This window comes from Drosophila erecta, unplaced genomic scaffold, assembly GCF_003286155.1.
Source record: "Drosophila erecta strain 14021-0224.00,06,07 unplaced genomic scaffold, DereRS2 tig00000021-arrow-pilon, whole genome shotgun sequence".
NCBI classification, from domain to species: Eukaryota; Metazoa; Arthropoda; class Insecta; order Diptera; family Drosophilidae; genus Drosophila; species Drosophila erecta.
In genome coordinates, this window is record NW_020825198.1 from 12,668,015 (window position 1) to 12,684,177 (window position 16,163).

General features: G+C 48.0%; 1 protein-coding gene across 2 annotated transcripts; it reads right to left on the minus strand.

The window, feature by feature from the left end:
• Positions 1-4,120: 4,120 nt before the first annotated feature.
• Positions 4,121-14,709, minus strand: LOC6545184 (paired box protein Pax-6). 2 transcript variants are annotated; one of them, XM_001972496.3, is made up of 6 exons: positions 13,945-14,709; positions 9,049-9,306; positions 6,945-7,085; positions 5,371-5,814; positions 5,075-5,259; positions 4,121-4,898 (listed from the first exon to the last, which is right to left on the minus strand). In XM_001972496.3, the coding sequence occupies exons 1-6, from the start codon at positions 14,198-14,200 to the stop codon at positions 4,251-4,253; spliced, it is 1,932 nt and encodes a 643-aa protein (XP_001972532.1). In that variant the 5' UTR covers positions 14,201-14,709; the 3' UTR covers positions 4,121-4,250. The 2 variants fall into 2 exon arrangements, with proteins under 2 accessions (XP_001972532.1, XP_015013169.1); XM_015157683.2 differs by having other exon boundaries at positions 4,476-4,881; positions 13,945-14,708.
• Positions 14,710-16,163: the final 1,454 nt, after the last annotated feature.

The window sequence follows — 16,163 nt, forward strand, 5'->3', positions numbered from 1 at the left end:
ATCCCGGACAGGGGAAATTACTTACATGATCGACTTCAATGCAAACAGACCGCGGGTGGGAAGGCCACCAGAGATGAAGGGGAGCTTCAACTTGAGGGAGTTTGGCGCCGCCTGAAAAGCATTTCCCTCTACTTTCCCCCGCTTTTCCAGAGCCCTTTGAAAATCCACAGGTAAGTGACCACACGCGGCTGCACATAATTCAATGTCACTCGGATTAGCATATAATTATGCACAATATTTCTGCAGATCGGCTGCCTGCCCACCGCTAATTCCCTTTCAATTTCCAAACTCGCGCATTTATTTAAGTCAGCGTCTTTGGCATCTCAGCGGCTATAATTGCCGTCGCACGCCCAGCCAGGGGGCGTGGCAGATCGGATCTGGATGCGAGCGGCTACGAGCATATAATTGCCGCGCCGACCATAGGATGTGTTGAATTGAAAAGCCTGCCGGGTAATCCGATCGATCGAGCCGGCTCCACATCCAACATCCAACGTCCAACGTCCAGCGAACTTGCGACTCCTGCCCGCTAAGTGAGCCAGTGAGCCGGGCGTTCCTGGCTGGGCACTCGCTCGACGCTTTCAACAACTACTTGTCCTGAATGCACTGAAAAAATAGGAGACCCTTTAAGAAGAGAAATAATATTTCATAACTTATCAAATGGTGGCACACATAAGTAGAGGAGTTTAGATAGGAGACACATTGTTTTATCAAGAATATAAATTCTATAAGATCGGATTCCTTCAGAAGTGCTTTGATCTCCGTGTGTTCCTTGTAGCTTTAAGTGATTCCTTCTAATATAAAACGAAAGCTAAGCTTATTTAGATAAGAGAAACATTGTTGTATCAGGGATCTGTAATAAGTCCGGATAAGATTGGATTCCTTCAGAAACGCTGTGAGCTCCTTGTATTCTTCATAGCTACATTAGCTTGAAGTGATTCTTCCCATTATAAAACATCACTCATTAACTTATTATTGAAGCGTACGAACAGTATTGATCGTATTTAAGCCGCATTCTTCCCTACAAGCACCACCTTATCTGAATTTGGTTAGCTTCACTTGCCTGATTTCGTCGAGTGTGCTCCGCTGGTGGTGGTCTTATCAGAAGCCGCGGAGGACTCCCCGATCTGCCAGAAATGGCATTGCTGCGCATCCATTATCGGCTCTGTCACTGCTCTTGCTGGGCGCGGCCACGCCCCCAAGAGCGCCACTGGGCATTTGGCAGTGCGTTGGGCAGAGGGTCCAGCTCTCAGCTCCCAGCGCCCAGAGGCCAAGTTGGATTTCGGGGCTTTGCGCTGAGTTATTGTGTGGATACGATCAAATTATAGGCTTAGGCTTGCATTAAACTCGCATAGACGTCGTCGGTTGGTCGCCAGGAAAGATGCACCCATGGGTTCGAGGGTTCTGGAGAGGATGCGCATTTTATCATTGGGGCATCCGGTCCCGGCTCCTCCTATGCTTTATTTTGCGTCCCTCTTTTTATTTTATTTTTTATGGAACTACAAGCCCCTCGCAACTTGTCAACACGTGCAAAACAATGCTCGAATCGCATTCGCAGTCGCATACGGATTTGCATTCGGGTTCCCATTCCCAATGACGTGCAAATGAATTTGAATTTATGCAAATGAGCGGACTGTTCGCACGCCGCAGCCACAAAGTCTGCGCAGGCACAGGTGATCTCCAAGGTGGAAAACAGAGAAAAACAACGAACGCAGGCGAAATAAAATAAAATCGCTCGAAATTGCACCAATTAAGGGGAAATGTATGGAGTGGCGATCGTCCAGGACCAAGGAACCGAGATCGGAGGGGGGAATGCAGATTGGTCTGCATTTATCAGCGATATTAAAGCGTTAAGTGAATTACTTATTCTCCTGGTCGCAGCAATGCGTTACCTTTCATGTCCTCCTGTCCGGAGCATCCCCCCGCATTCCCAGCCCCCCTTCACTTTTCCAGGTTGTCAATGCCGATGTCGATGGCCGCGATCTTGCATGCGACAATTATATGGGCCCTCTGTGCTGTGCGACGCCAGTTTGGCTCCCGATCCCATGGCCAGAAGCGGCAACTCTCTGAAAAGAGGGCCAAATCAGAAGGGGCGGGCGATGCTGAGGCTGGGGCTGAGGAGCCGGGACTAGTGATCCGGCTACCGGAGACGCAAGGCTTTGGCCATTCCGCTCCGGTGCCGCTCCGCGCCGCGCCGCTGATCGATTCGGAGCCAATCGATCGGCAGCATCATGCAACCGCGCACAGCCCTCAGCTTCAGCTTCAGTTTGGAGTGGAGATCCGAGGACAGCGGCGGAGCCAAGGGGGTTCCATGGGCCAAAGCAACCCACAAAGGGGTTCTAAGCCATAGCTGCTCCTTTAACTTTGATAAGCCTAACTTCGTTGACAAGTTTAAGCTACTTACTTATAAATTAAAATATATTTTTATTATTAGTTATTATTATATCCCTCTGGGTTCGCCCCTGCACTCCAGTCCTCAACTGAGGCCCATTCCTGCTCCTTAGCTTAACAAATCGTGCCAAATAACACAACATAATGACAACAAAGCAGACGACGACGAGTCCGAGTTCGAGTCCGCAGACGATGTCCACATGGCTGCCTTTGGTCTGGGATGTTGGGTTGTTGGGCAGTTCGCAGGTCGGTGATTGCCATTTCAAGATTTAGCCACTCACACCAGCAGCAACAACGTGGGGATGGCGAAAATTAAGAGATATTTATAATAAGCACGAAAACCACTTAATACTAACGCCTTTGGCAATTAACAGGTACAGCCAACGGACAACGGCTGAGTTTGCGGCAAGGATGCAGTCGGAACTCTGGGATGATATGCAGTCCGGTCGCGGTTGGGTATCCCAGCTCCATTCGGGGATATTGGGGATCGCAGGCGATGCTGCCAACGAAAATAGAGCGGCACATGACCCCAAAGCGCGACTTTGGACACAAAGGCTATTTCGGAGAAAGACTATTCAATCCATTAGATACAATCCACTGAGATAAACGGATCTGAAATATTAAGTAATATTAATGAATCATATTTTCTATTACTAGCAACAAGGTTTGTCCGCTTTAGAATATAACTATGCTCTATAATATTTTCCATTCTTTAAACCCTTTTAATTTTGTACCCATACCGGATCAATTTATGAAACAAGAAAAGAAGGGTAAGATTCTGATAATACATTTACCATTCCCTTTAGCGGATTCACTCGAAGTTTGTATGTCAATTTAATGGCGCCCTGATGACAAGAGAAATCTCCGCACTCATGTCAAATGGACCTTTGATTGCATTTTTTCCGGTGTAGCGCTGCTTGTGGAGCACAATCCATTTCGACGACTCATCGAAAGCCGCAGGTATCCAGGTATCCAGGTATCCAGTATGGAGATTCAGGCTTTAATTGTTTCGCATTCCCTGGCAGGCAGGCGTCTTTCTTTCATCACCGATCGACGCTGGAATTGACGCCTTCGGTGGCTCATTACAATCCGGACAATCAATAATGGATGGATGGATGGATGGTGGTGAGGAGAAATAGTTGGCGCATAGCGCGATTGATTCTCACCGATCAGCGATGAGATGAATAACTGTTTTCGGGTGCTGCCCCCGTGGATCATCTTGAATCATCACTTGAGCGAACGATTATGGCAGTGGTTTTCTGATTTGACAGGCGTTAAATTAAAATTTAATTCGGCCATCTATATAATTATAGTGATCCATCCGAGCATACACATTGACGACAAAAACGAGGACGGCGACGACTACTCGCCAGCGCATGTAATTAAAGCCACATTAATCACCCGGCTCCAGCGATGGATCCCCTCCAGATCCCCCGCAGATCCCCGCAGATCCCCTCCAGATCCCCAGCGTACCCAAACCCATCTCTCGCCAGCCACTTGAGTTGGTGTCTGTGGAGCTGAAGCCTGTGCCACTGGCAGACTACACCTCCGTGTCTCTTTTCACTTCGCTTTTGGTAGCCACAAAATTGTCAGATTTGTCCACTTGAGTTATTTTCGAAAAGTCTCTTTCGAGATCTCCAAGCCCCGCACCGCTCCCCGCGTGTCAAAGGTGTTTCGCCAGGTGTCAAAGGGTGTCATCTTCTGAATTTCCAAACCAATTATACGAAACTCGTGAGAACTTATCGTTTCGATTTTATTTGTACTCAGCACGCGGTTAGAAGTTGCTTGTAGTGATAGAAACTGAATAAATTATGTAAAAAATTGCACTAAATTCTCGATTTAAAGCGATAGGAATGAAATGGTCACTCGGCGTCGTGCTCCACGTTGATTACCTCCTCCACGTCCGCATCCTCCGCCTCCGCCTCCCCCTCCTCCGCCTGGTAATCCCGGCCAGAGTGCGCCTGGCCCGATGACGAACCATGGCCCAGATTAATGGGCGCGCCCATGTACTTGGCTATGTACTGGCGGGCGAAACTGAGCGCGAAGGCCGCCGCCGATGCCGTGGGCAAGGTCATGGGCATGGGCATGGGCATGGGCAAGGTCATGGGCAAGGCTCGAAAGGCGCTGTTCTCACCGCCCATTGATAATGGAGCTGATGCTGTGGGTGAGGCAGTGGCCAGCGCCACTGCTGCTGGCGCGTCCATGTGGAGGTGGCTGCTGCTGCTGGTGTTGCAGCTCGTGGTGTTGCAAGTGTGGCTGCTGCTGCTGCTGGTGTTGCCGTGCTGGCTGTACGGATATGGCTGCTTCTGCTGGCCAGGTTCGAGGACTGCAACTGGAACTGGAACTGGGACCGGAGCCGTGACCGTGACTGTGGCGGTGGTCGTGGCCACCGGACTGACCGGACTGACCAACGGCGTGGGTGAGCTCGATGTCGAGGGCGAGTCGCGCTGCTTGAGCAAGTTGACCCGCTGGTGGCGCCGCCATTTCGCTCGTCTGTTGGAAAACCAAACCTGGTTGATCAATCGGTGAAGAGACAATTTGTTAGTCGATAAAAAAAGAGACGGGGATTCGCTGTCTGTGTTCATCGCCGGAGCTGCCGAAGCTGTCGGCTCCGTCTGTGTGGTGGTTAGTAGGGGGTGTTCGAGTTGGTATGCCAAAAAAATGCAAGGAGGTTCCATCGACTCACCTGCACCCTGGCTTCGCTCAGCGCCGTCCGCGCGGCCAGTTTCTCGCGGGTATTCACACAGGGATAGTGCGACTTGTCGAACTCCTTCTCCAGCTCGTCCAGCTGCTCCGGACTGAAGGTGGTGCGGTTGCGCCGGAACTTCGGCTGGTCGCTGTCCTGCGACTCGCTGTCCTCGCCCTCGATGTCTGCAACACATAATCGTTTCAGTCTATGTGGCACACCAGCCCATTGTGCTACATTACTTGTTGAATGCATAACAGGCCTTGCTGCTGAGTAAACTAAGAACTTTGGCTCACCTATCATCCGGTTGGCGTCGGCGTCCGGGGAGCGGCTATCCCGACTCCCGGAGTCCGGCGAAAGCGCCGGCAGGGAGAGTCGTCCACTCCCGGCACTGCTATCCCCGTTGTGGCCGTTGCTGTGGGTGGTGTTGCTGTTGCTGTTGCTGCTGTTGGGGTTTGAGCTCATGTTGCCATCACTGCCATAGCTGCTCCCACTGCCGCCCGGTTGGGGGAGGGGCGCGCCGGCGCCAGGAGGCGGCGTGGCCAGGGGAACGGCTCCCCACAGCGGATGATGCGCCGGCCAGGTGGGGAAACTGGTGTACGGATGCGGGTGCGTGGGATGGATGGCATAGCCGTAGCTCGCCGCCCGGGCAAACTCCGCAGCTGCCCGTTCCGCCGCTCGATTCCGCAATATGCGATTGATGCTGCTCACCGAGGGAGCGGTGGCATTGGTGCAGACGCCTTGGGATATGGAAGATATATATGACTACTTTGAAATTATCTCCAAAATAATTAGAGTTATTATTATACCCAGTTATACCTATTATACCCAAAACGAGCTTCTTTTACTGGTAGTTGCTGGCCCAGCTAATCAAATTGGAGTCCTAACTTTGTCACTTCTAATCCTAATCTATTTAATTTGATTTACATTAAGATTTTTCCTAAAAATCAGTTCAGTTTTGCCTAAAATCAGTTCATTTCAATTGATATTGACAGGCCTCAAGGGAGAAGGAGGCTGATTTGGATAGCCATACCCATACTCCACGTCTCCTGCACCGGATGCAGTGCATCATGACCTGCTGGTGACCCCGAAATGAGCTGCAGATTGACTGTAATGAGCGGGGCGATTGCGATCTCGCCGTGTGTGTGTTCGTGCGTCTCATGCGGGAGATGGCTATCGCATCGATTCGTTGCACTCTGTCCACTGTTCAGTGTCCGCTCTCCTCTGACCATCTACCACTGCCCACGGGCAACTGTCAAGTGACGGACTGGTTGCTGAGTCGCCGATTGGACTACTTAACTGGCTCCTATTCCGTCCGCGATTATCTCGCAGCTTCGGAGGAGGGAGCCCGAAATGAGTGACACAAATGTGAGCACATTTACATATCAATCGGACGACTCGCAGCGGATGTTCATAAATTAGCCAACCGATAAATCTAAATCTGCCGCAGTGGAACAATATGTGTATGCATATCCTACCGATTCCTTACAACATTAAATGGGCCCTCGACGGGCATGGGAGCATTCGAGTATTCGAGCATTACGAGCACCATAAACACATCAATCCGGTGCCGATGCCCGATGCTGATGGCTGCTCCTTCCAGTTCCTCCTGTCAAGCTGAGGAGCAGTGGTTCTGGGAAGCTGGAGAAGCTGGGGAAACTGGAGAAGCGCGTAAGCGAGTTGGAACCAAGTCCAGTCGCCTGTCGCGACCGTTGTCATTTGTTGGCCAATTTCGCTTTCGGGGGTTCCCTGTCAGTTAATTAGCCCAGCTACTCGCATTGTGTCCCTTCCCATTCGATACTCCCTACTCCCTAAACCTGCTCCATAATCGAAGTCGGTATCCTCCTGGTCATTGTTTGCGTTCACCTACCTTCGGTGATCAGTCGCTCGCGGATTTCCCAGGCGAAGATCGTCGGATTCTCGCGCTTGTACTGTTCGATCTTGGAGACGACAGTCGGGGTGGCCACCTTCGGCTTGGAGCCGCCAATTAGGCCAGGTGGTCGCAGGGTGCCTGCAAGATGGATAAATGGTGCTGTAGTACTTGTAAGGATAAAAGATAGGAAGAATATCTCTTAAATAGTTTTGGGCCGAATAGGTTTATATCTAATCTTATCAAGTGATATGACTTTGCCTGGCTTTTGGTTGAAGTAAGCGTCAATCTTTCCAGTTGAAAGCGGTAATTTCCATTTCAATATCATTCATGATGTTGATTTATGTTTGATCGTGGAGACTACTGCTGTTTTGAGAACAAATTTGGCCCTGATTGTGTGTGAAAAATGTGCATAATTAGCCAAATGAATTTGGGAGCCCCAAATCTGTTCGCTTGAGGGCGTGTCCGGCTGTGTAAACCTAAGTAGACACATTCCCCCTCCCAGTTGTGCAATCAATTTGGCTGTTTTCATTTCTATTGCCAGTGCCTTGGGCTTGAGTATTGTGCGACTCGCATAATTTTCACATTGTTCCAAGCTGGCGAGTCCGTGTGGGCGTTTCGAATGGGTCAAAAGCCCGGCGGGCGCATTGTATCGCTTTTGGAGGCTTCCACACACCACACCAGATACCAGATACTAGATAGTAGATAGTAGATACTTGCACACACAGCAGATGGCAGAGATGGAATGGCAGATACCTGCTACCTGTTGACTGCCTGCTCCGGGCCACTAACTAACTAGACAATTAAGCCAGCAGCCGGCGTCCATTCAGCGGAGCGCTAATTTGAATATTTGACATCAGCTCAGCGGCCCAGACTCCAAGTCGCAGTTGTAGCCACCGGAGTCAGCGGAGTCACAAAGTCGGCTCAAATGATAATTCGTCGGAAGCAGTTGACAGGCGCGCGCGTTTATCTTGTAAATTGGGCTCTGTCGCCGGATTACACAGCGAGAAAATGGCAGTGATGTCGCTTCACGTCGCCGAATTAGCTGTGTAATCTTTGATTTCGGTTAATTTATGGGCAAATTCCAGATATGACATTTTTTTAATCCCCTGATTAACCAACATTACTTTTGATTTCGAGTGCAGAACCCATTTTCCATTTTCCATTTTCCACATTGCCAGCCAGATTTTTTCACGGCGCATTCGGCTGCCTTAAATTAATGAATGGGCACAAACGTACTTGTGCATTTGTTTTCCAGCTAGCTTTTTGTGCAAAACGGAAATTATTTGCACAATTTACATTGACTGGAATGGGAATGAATGGCATCCACGCAGATCGGATGGCGCGATTTGGAGCTACGCTGAATATTTGTGAATGGGCAGATTTATTTGCCGGATCTTTTCCCGACACACTAAACAAAACAGCACTTCCATAGTTAGCTGCTAAATCATTTGAATTGCTGTTTAACATGTTCTTTTATAAGGAAGTGCTCCCAAAAATGATTCAGTATTAACTATTTAAGGCTGTGACCTATAAGCTTGTGATCTCAAAGATATGTCACAGCATAAATGGCATTTAAAGATAGAGTTCCCTGAAATAATCCTACTCCAGGGTGTCAAAAGTTGATCATATTAACCTTTAAAATCACATTGCTACGTTTCTTGTTGTAGGCAACCGCTAAAAGCCGCAGAATTCTTTGTTTCCGGCTCAAGATTTAAGCCTGCAATTCCAATTAGCCACTTCGAGTGCAGATGTGTGCAAATCGAGATTGACATGGCTGGGTGTTCTGGCCACAGGTGGCAACAGGTGTGCGGCTGCTGCAGGCTTCCTGGGGGGCAGGAGGCGACGAGGGGCGTCCAGGTGCAGGTGGGGGCGACGGCGATTGCCAATCGATTTGTCGTGTTTACGTGACCCCAACAAACGGAGCCGTGCAAATCGATTGGAACGCTTGGGGACACTTGGCAATTGCATTTGGGGCGCGTGTTTTGTGGTTCCGCGTCATGTCGCTGATCGCATTGGTCAGGCTGGTCTAGACCACGTAGGACTTCCTACTCTCCCACTTTCCCACTTGCCAACTGCCCTTGGCTAAGGCCCCTCCACTCACCCAGCAGCTTGGATACGGCTCCTTGTTGGGATAGCATATGCTGGGCCAGATCATATCCCCGCAGTCCGAAGCGGGACAGCTCCAGTAGTCGGTGCTGCGAGGCCAGGGCATTGAGATTGGTGGCCGCTGCAGCGGCTGCTGCTCCTGGTCCCGCCGCTGCACTGCCTCCGCAGAAGATGCCGCCCAGCGCCGGAGCTGGGGGTGCTCCCTGGGTCAGGATGGGCGTGGAGGGGCTCAGGCTGTGCGGCTGGGCGAGAACTGCAATGGGAGAGCAAACAAGCCATCATTAGAACACAGAGAACAATGTGTGGCTAGAAGTGGGAAACTAGATTTGGGCACCCTTTAAGTTTTCAACTGATATTAGGGAAGAAAATATAGTATGAGCTCATAATTAAAGATCATAAGATTTTATGATATTAAGGCAGAAAATATAGTATTGAATATAAAGTATTTTAGTACAGAATTGATATTTAATACTTGTATTTAAAGAAACAAGTATCATATTTCCCATTACACAGCTAATATACCATTTCTTATGTTATCTTGTTATTTCTTGAGCATTTTCTGTTAAACACTGTTTTTCTGAGTGCAGGCTCGCCAAATCATTAAACGTCAATTGGAATTTAAACGAAGCTGTTGCCGGCATTCCGCGCGTGACACAGAAACACCAAGAAATTTGTAGCCCGATCATCTGGAGACTGGGGCTCCGATCATTTTGGGGGGCACTGGGATGGACAGCGGACAAATTTCGGTGTGTTTTTGATCGACGACGTCAAAGTCAGAGTCAAAGTCAAAGTGGAGGAGCCGGGAGGAGCTGGTCCGTCCTCTATGCCCCGTCCAGTGGCGGAAGTGTCAACGTTTATGGGCATAATGGACGCGGTGTGGTCCATTACCGCTGACACCGACTGCTGATTCCAGTCGGAATTTATGAAATTCTCGCTGGCAATTTGTAGCTTGGAGCTTGGAACTCTGCATCAGTGGATCTGTGGAGCCCTGGATGTGTGGATCTCGGTATCGGAATCACAATCGAAATCGCAGAATCGCGGCATGGGATGGCAGATCGCTTGTCACTGGACTGGCAGCAATTGGCCATTCCTCGGATGTAGAAGCTTTTATGTTCATTTTGACATTTTATCTGATCGCGAGAACTGCACACATTTTAACACCTCTTTTTTGGTGCGATCGAGCTCCGTGTGTGGCGACGGCATGCCATCGTGTTCCCAGTATGCACTTCGATTGGGCATCTCCTCCTGCCACGTCAGCTCCAGCGGCTCCACCAGCTCCACCAGCTCCCGGGCTAATTAAACCCCATGCAGATGGGACTGCGACTGGGACTGGGACCTGGACCAGCTTACTCCATTTAAAAGTGACCGGCTGCAATTTGTTGCACTCGCATGTTGCGCCAATTGTTGTGGCCGCGGTTATGGCCATGCTTGATTTATGCCGCCGCAACAGCCGGCCAACTTGGATGTCAACAGGCGGTGGGTTTGCCCCCGGATTGCCCCAGTCCCGATCCCGGACTGGTCACAGTCCAGATTCTATGGATCGACCGATGATTTACTACGCAATGCGACAGCTCCGACTGCCCTGCGATGCGCCTCAGTCAATTGCAAAAGCGGCTTAAAATCGCTGGAACCACGGCCCAAAAGCCAAACCATCCGCTTTTCTTCTGCGTGGAGTACACTGCGCCTTTAATTGGGTACCTAACATTTGCATATGTCGCTTATATATTTTTGTTTCATTGAATACAATGGTATTTGATACTATTTGGATTTTCAAAGCTGCGCTCTTCTAGAACAGCTAAATTAGGAATAGGGAATTTAAATTTAATTCATAGAGAAATATTCGGATTTTAATTGTTATAAATTGATATATTTTTTTTTTCTTCCCTTTTTACAATCCCTTTTTATTTACAATCTGTCTTAAGCAAGTATGACAATAAGTAAATTGTATAAGTTGATATATATGATAGCTATATTTAAAGTAAGCGAATGACTGTTTCTTCTTAAACAACATAATAAAACAACTGATGACAATTTAAAACAAGAGCTATAGCTATGTTTGAGCAAATACTTATAGCTGTTGCTGTTCCTGCCTTCAAAGCTGTGTTGTTAATGTATGGTATATCCCCAAAAATGGATCTGATTTTTGGAGTGAGTGGGGATTTCTCGCAGTGTGTCCGTTCGCACGTCAGCGTGAGACTTATAACAAGAAGCGATGCCGATCGGAGTTGGACTGAAGCTCGAACTCGAACTGGGGATCGCAGCTCGCCACAAGTGATGATCGCCTCGGAATTCAATTGATAGTTTGATTTATTGCTACCGGTAACTTTTTGCCGCTCCAGCCCCGCCGCGTTCCCCCATCTCCCATTCCCCCTCTCCCAGGCAGCGCATATAAATTAAAGTTGCTCGCTTTTTATGTGGCTCCTCGACGCAGACGCAGACGCAGACGCATCCTCATCCCGATCTCCTAACCACATCCCCATACCCATACCCATTCCCATCCCAATCCCAATCCCCTTCAGTTAGTGCTCGCTGATCTTGTTTGTCGCGCGCAGCGCATTACTCGTCCTCTGGAAAGCGAAGCTTCTGGTTTTTACTGCCAGTGCGCATTACTGCGATCTTCGCACATTTTCCTAAGCTCCAGGAATTCTGCTGCGGGGGGCGACGTGCTCTTACATAAGTCACTCTAATTTAATGCCATCCTTTATTGGATTTCATTGTACGGCTCTGGATTATGCTCGGCTATTACTACGTATATGCAAAGTGAAATAAAACACCTTGATCTTTTCAGGGATGCATAATTGCTTTTTAATTTTATCTCCACCTGATTTGCTATGTTCATCTGAAAGCCTGGGGAAAATTTTTTATGGACTATTGCATTGGATTGGATTTAGGGGAGAGATTATAAGTTTAACAGGTAGTGCGCGCCTTAAATTAAAAAATCTTTATTACTATTATTTTTCTTGCACAATATAACAATGTAATGCTGTTTGAACTATGATCTTAGTTATGATCATAAAAAGTGTGAAAATGTTCCGTATGGATTACTTACAATTCTTTTTGTATCTTTGTAAGCTAAGCATTTGTAGGTGTACTGTATATCAAATATAGTTAGGTAATCCAAACGGCACACTTTAGTAACTAGTAATTCCACTCTTTTTATCATATTCTCGAAAACGACTAAAGAGTCCTGAAATGGTAGCCCCGATTCCTTAGCCGGAAGAATCGCCATCTGGGGTGACACACATATTCGCAAACGTAACGCAAGTGGCAAGTAACGTAAGCAGCGGGGTTCGGGCCATGTGCATACGAAATCGCAAACCCAACCATACCAAAACCGAACTATAAACCACACTATAAACCATACCGAGCCCCACCGAACTGAGGCACTCTTCGGAATCATTGTGCACACCTTTTATACGCTTGGCTTTCTAAGAATAATGCGAATACACGCACCACGTAACCTGAGAGCCCTAAGTATGGTTTCTGCCCTATGCTTAAACTTCAATGTATGCCATGTACCTACCTACTGCCCCTCCCCCCTTCCCCCTCCCTGCCATACCCCCGCCGAAGATCCCCCCGCAGCCTGGTGTCTCTTTTGCAGCGAGTCTCTACCTCTCGGGGCTCTTTTTATAATTATTTATTTATTGTGCAACTTCCAACACCTTCCAGAGACAAGTCAAAGCTTTGCTGCCCGCGCCGCCCGCTCTTTCCGTCCGGGGGACAACTGCATGTGTGTGAGTGTGTATCTTGCAGATACATTCGATGGCCGCCGACGTGAACTAATTTTATTTGACAACCCATACTTGTGCAAAACAAATTGCCACTGATGTGCGAAAGACCAAAACAGTTGCCACAGCTCCGTTGTGTGTTGCTGCGTGTTGCTGCTGCTGCGTTCCTGCTGCTGCCGCTGCTGCCGTTGCTGCTGCTGCGTCGCTGTTGCCGTTGCTGTTGTGAAATTTCCAAATCATTGCACTGCTCCAGCAGGCATTTGACTAGTGCCACCAGTTTCTTTCGGCCGCTTGGCTTTTGTTTTAAACTGTTTCGGACCCCCGATTCCGATATCCCTGTCAGTTCACGGAATTCGCCCGAATCTTGCCGCTCACATGGGGCGTGCAGCATTGGCAGTGCCACAAGGGGCAGCCGCAGCAGCGCGGCAATATTGGTAGTAAAGTCAACTAAGAAAGCGGCGAACTTAGCTTAAATGTTAGTCAAGATACAACATTTGTAGTTCTCGTGCGAAATCAAACATCGAACGACCGGAAAATCAGTGAACTTAAAAGCAAATTTAGTAGCTTTTAAGCATTGTGCTAAATACAATAAGTCAAACCTGTATTTAAAAAAAAACATAATTTCTTGCATATGTACGAATTTTATAAGAATACAAACTGCAAGCTTTTTATTGGACGAAGATAAATTCCATGTTCTGACACTAATCGTATTTTATATTTTTTTATCTTCTGAGTAAAGAAAAAACGTTTTGGAAGTTGCCTAGCTTATATAGTTATTGCTTTTGTACGCAAAAAGCTAAATATGCTTATTAACAATAATTAGTAGTATATATCAATACATTAATTGTCTTTTTTGGTGTTTTAGGTATAACTTCCAGCCTAAGCCTAAATGTACTAAAAAGTAGTACATTTTTAGTTCAATAAAAGTAACTACACTGGCTTCGGGATGTGAATTCTATAACTTCAAAGCCATCGTTTAAAATTGTTAAATAAAAACAAAACTGTGCGAACTTAAAGTGTTTCCTAACTCCACCCAGAAAGTTAATGTGTTTCCTAGTCGACGAGGTCTACAAAATGTTTTTGTTCGGCTAGAAGTGATCTTTTTGTTGCGATCCAACGCATTTAGCATTAGCCTTTTTAGCCTTAATTAGCCAAACACTCACCTGTGGTAGCTGCCGTGGGCGAAACGGGCGTGATTGCCGCCGGCTGGCCGACGCCTCCGGCGGAACTGCCCAGCAGTTGCAGATGCGACGGCAATGGCACGGCGGCCATGGGCATGATTGCGCCGGGGGATTGGGTGGCGGTGGTGGTGGTGGTGTTGATGGTGGTGGTGCCGGGAATGGCGGATGCTGCTCCTGGCAGGGCGACTTTGATGGCTGCAGTTGTCCTTGTGGGCCCGGGTGAGCTGCTGGTTGCCATGCCACGCTTCCAAAGTTCTAAAACGCCAGCAATGCAATTGGTGTTTCCCCCTTTTTTCTCAGTGAACAGGCGGCATTTTGTGTGGGGCTCTCTGTTTCACCGACGGTTTTTTGATGCGATTATTTGTGAACTTTTTTCGAAACGCCACTCGAAAACGCGCACCGGAACCGCACGCTTGTGTTGCCGCCGCTGCTGTTGCAAGTTGCTGTTGCTGCTGCTGCTGCTGTTGCTGCTGTTGCTGTTGCTGTTGCTGTTGCTGCTGCTGCTGCTGCTGTTGCGTCGTGTTGTTGCTGCTCAACGCTCGCTGACTCGACGCGCACCGCACTTCGCACTCAAACTCAACGCCCGCCGACTCGCTGAATGAGACTGAACTCGGAGCCACCGGCAGCGCAATATCTTACTTGGCCAAAACCTGGATCGGGTTGCTATAGCTGCGGCTGTGGCTGTGGCTGTGCCTGTTGTTGCTGCATTCTGGTTTGCCTGTGCTTGTGGTCGGTTTGCCACTGAGCATTCAGGGGTTTTTTTTCCACCGCCTCTGCGAGTGTGAGTGTGAGTGTGAGCGTGTGTGCGTGCTCGCTTTGAGCGTCGCCCCATTGAGCAGTTCGCTGTGTGGAAGTGAGAGGCAAAATCAGCGGTGGAAGAAATGTGAAGAAAAGCGAAACAGTTGTAAAAGTTCAATAATTAATTACTCGACCATTCGATTGCAGTGCATTGTTTATGAAAACTTTCTGGCCAGAGCTGCGCTACCAGTTGCTTTCGGCCTTTTTAATTGATCGGCGATTTTGTTTGGTAATACATACGTGGTGTTGGCGCGTTGGAAAAGTTTTTATATGGAAATGCCGACACCACGAAATGGCTGTCAATCATCGATCACCAAAGCTAGCACTGGAAAAAACCTATAGCAGCTTCAGTGATGTTTGGCAATGGAACCCAAACAAAACACAATAGTATGATAAAATCGTAACTAAAAGCTTACCTTTAATCTTTAAATATATTTGGAAAAGGTGTCTATTTCATAATGTAATATCGATCTTATATTTAACCGTTTTTAACCGTTTTTAAAATTGCAACAAAAATACCAAAGGCAGAAGCTATTAGTTGGAAAATAAAACGGATATACTAATAAATATATGTATTAAATTAAATATTTCTTGTTATATTATAATATTTTTTTTATTATACTTATAAATAAGGTTAAGCTGCGCTTATAGATATATCTTATATAAAACCATATCTCGTTTCAAACTGCACATAACCGAAAAGAGATATCTCCGTTTGCCCGCTTGAAACAATTTAAACCAATATCCGAACTTTTTGAATTATCATCATAAGATATATCTAATTTTTCTGCGTGGTTCCAATATCCTTGGCTCCTCTGCCTCTGCCCCAAAAAGGAGGATGCGCAAAAAGCGCATTACACGGGACATTTGGCGGACAGAGGTGACTTGGCCGGACGAGAAACCAATGAATCCGCGTTGGACGCGACTCCACTCGTTTTGGCCAACCACCGCGGTGGTTACTGGCCAAGTGGGGTGTGCAGTTTGGGTGGTAAGAAGGTGGTAAGCAGCGACGTAACCGATTAACTAGGGAGACAGAAAGAGAGCGAGATAGGGCTGCGCAGAGCGAGAGGGAAGGAGCGATGCACTGCGATTGCAGTGGTGTGACTGGAGCGGCACGAGGTGAAGATGGGTCGGCTAATTGATTTATTTCGCCCACTGTTCCCCTCTCACTCCCACTTGTTCGCTGGTTGGCTGAATTACAGAAATCAGGAGCCGTGTAATAATGGCCGCCAACTGTGTCTGTGTATGTGTGCCTGGGCCCTTTAACATGAAATGATTTTTGCACAACCAGAGGTGTTGTTGTTGCAACTCCCCATTGCTGCCGCGCTTTTCTATGCCCCGCTTTGATTCCAGGGGGTGTGGCAGAGAGGCGGCGAACGGACAACCGCCCACACTGATAATGG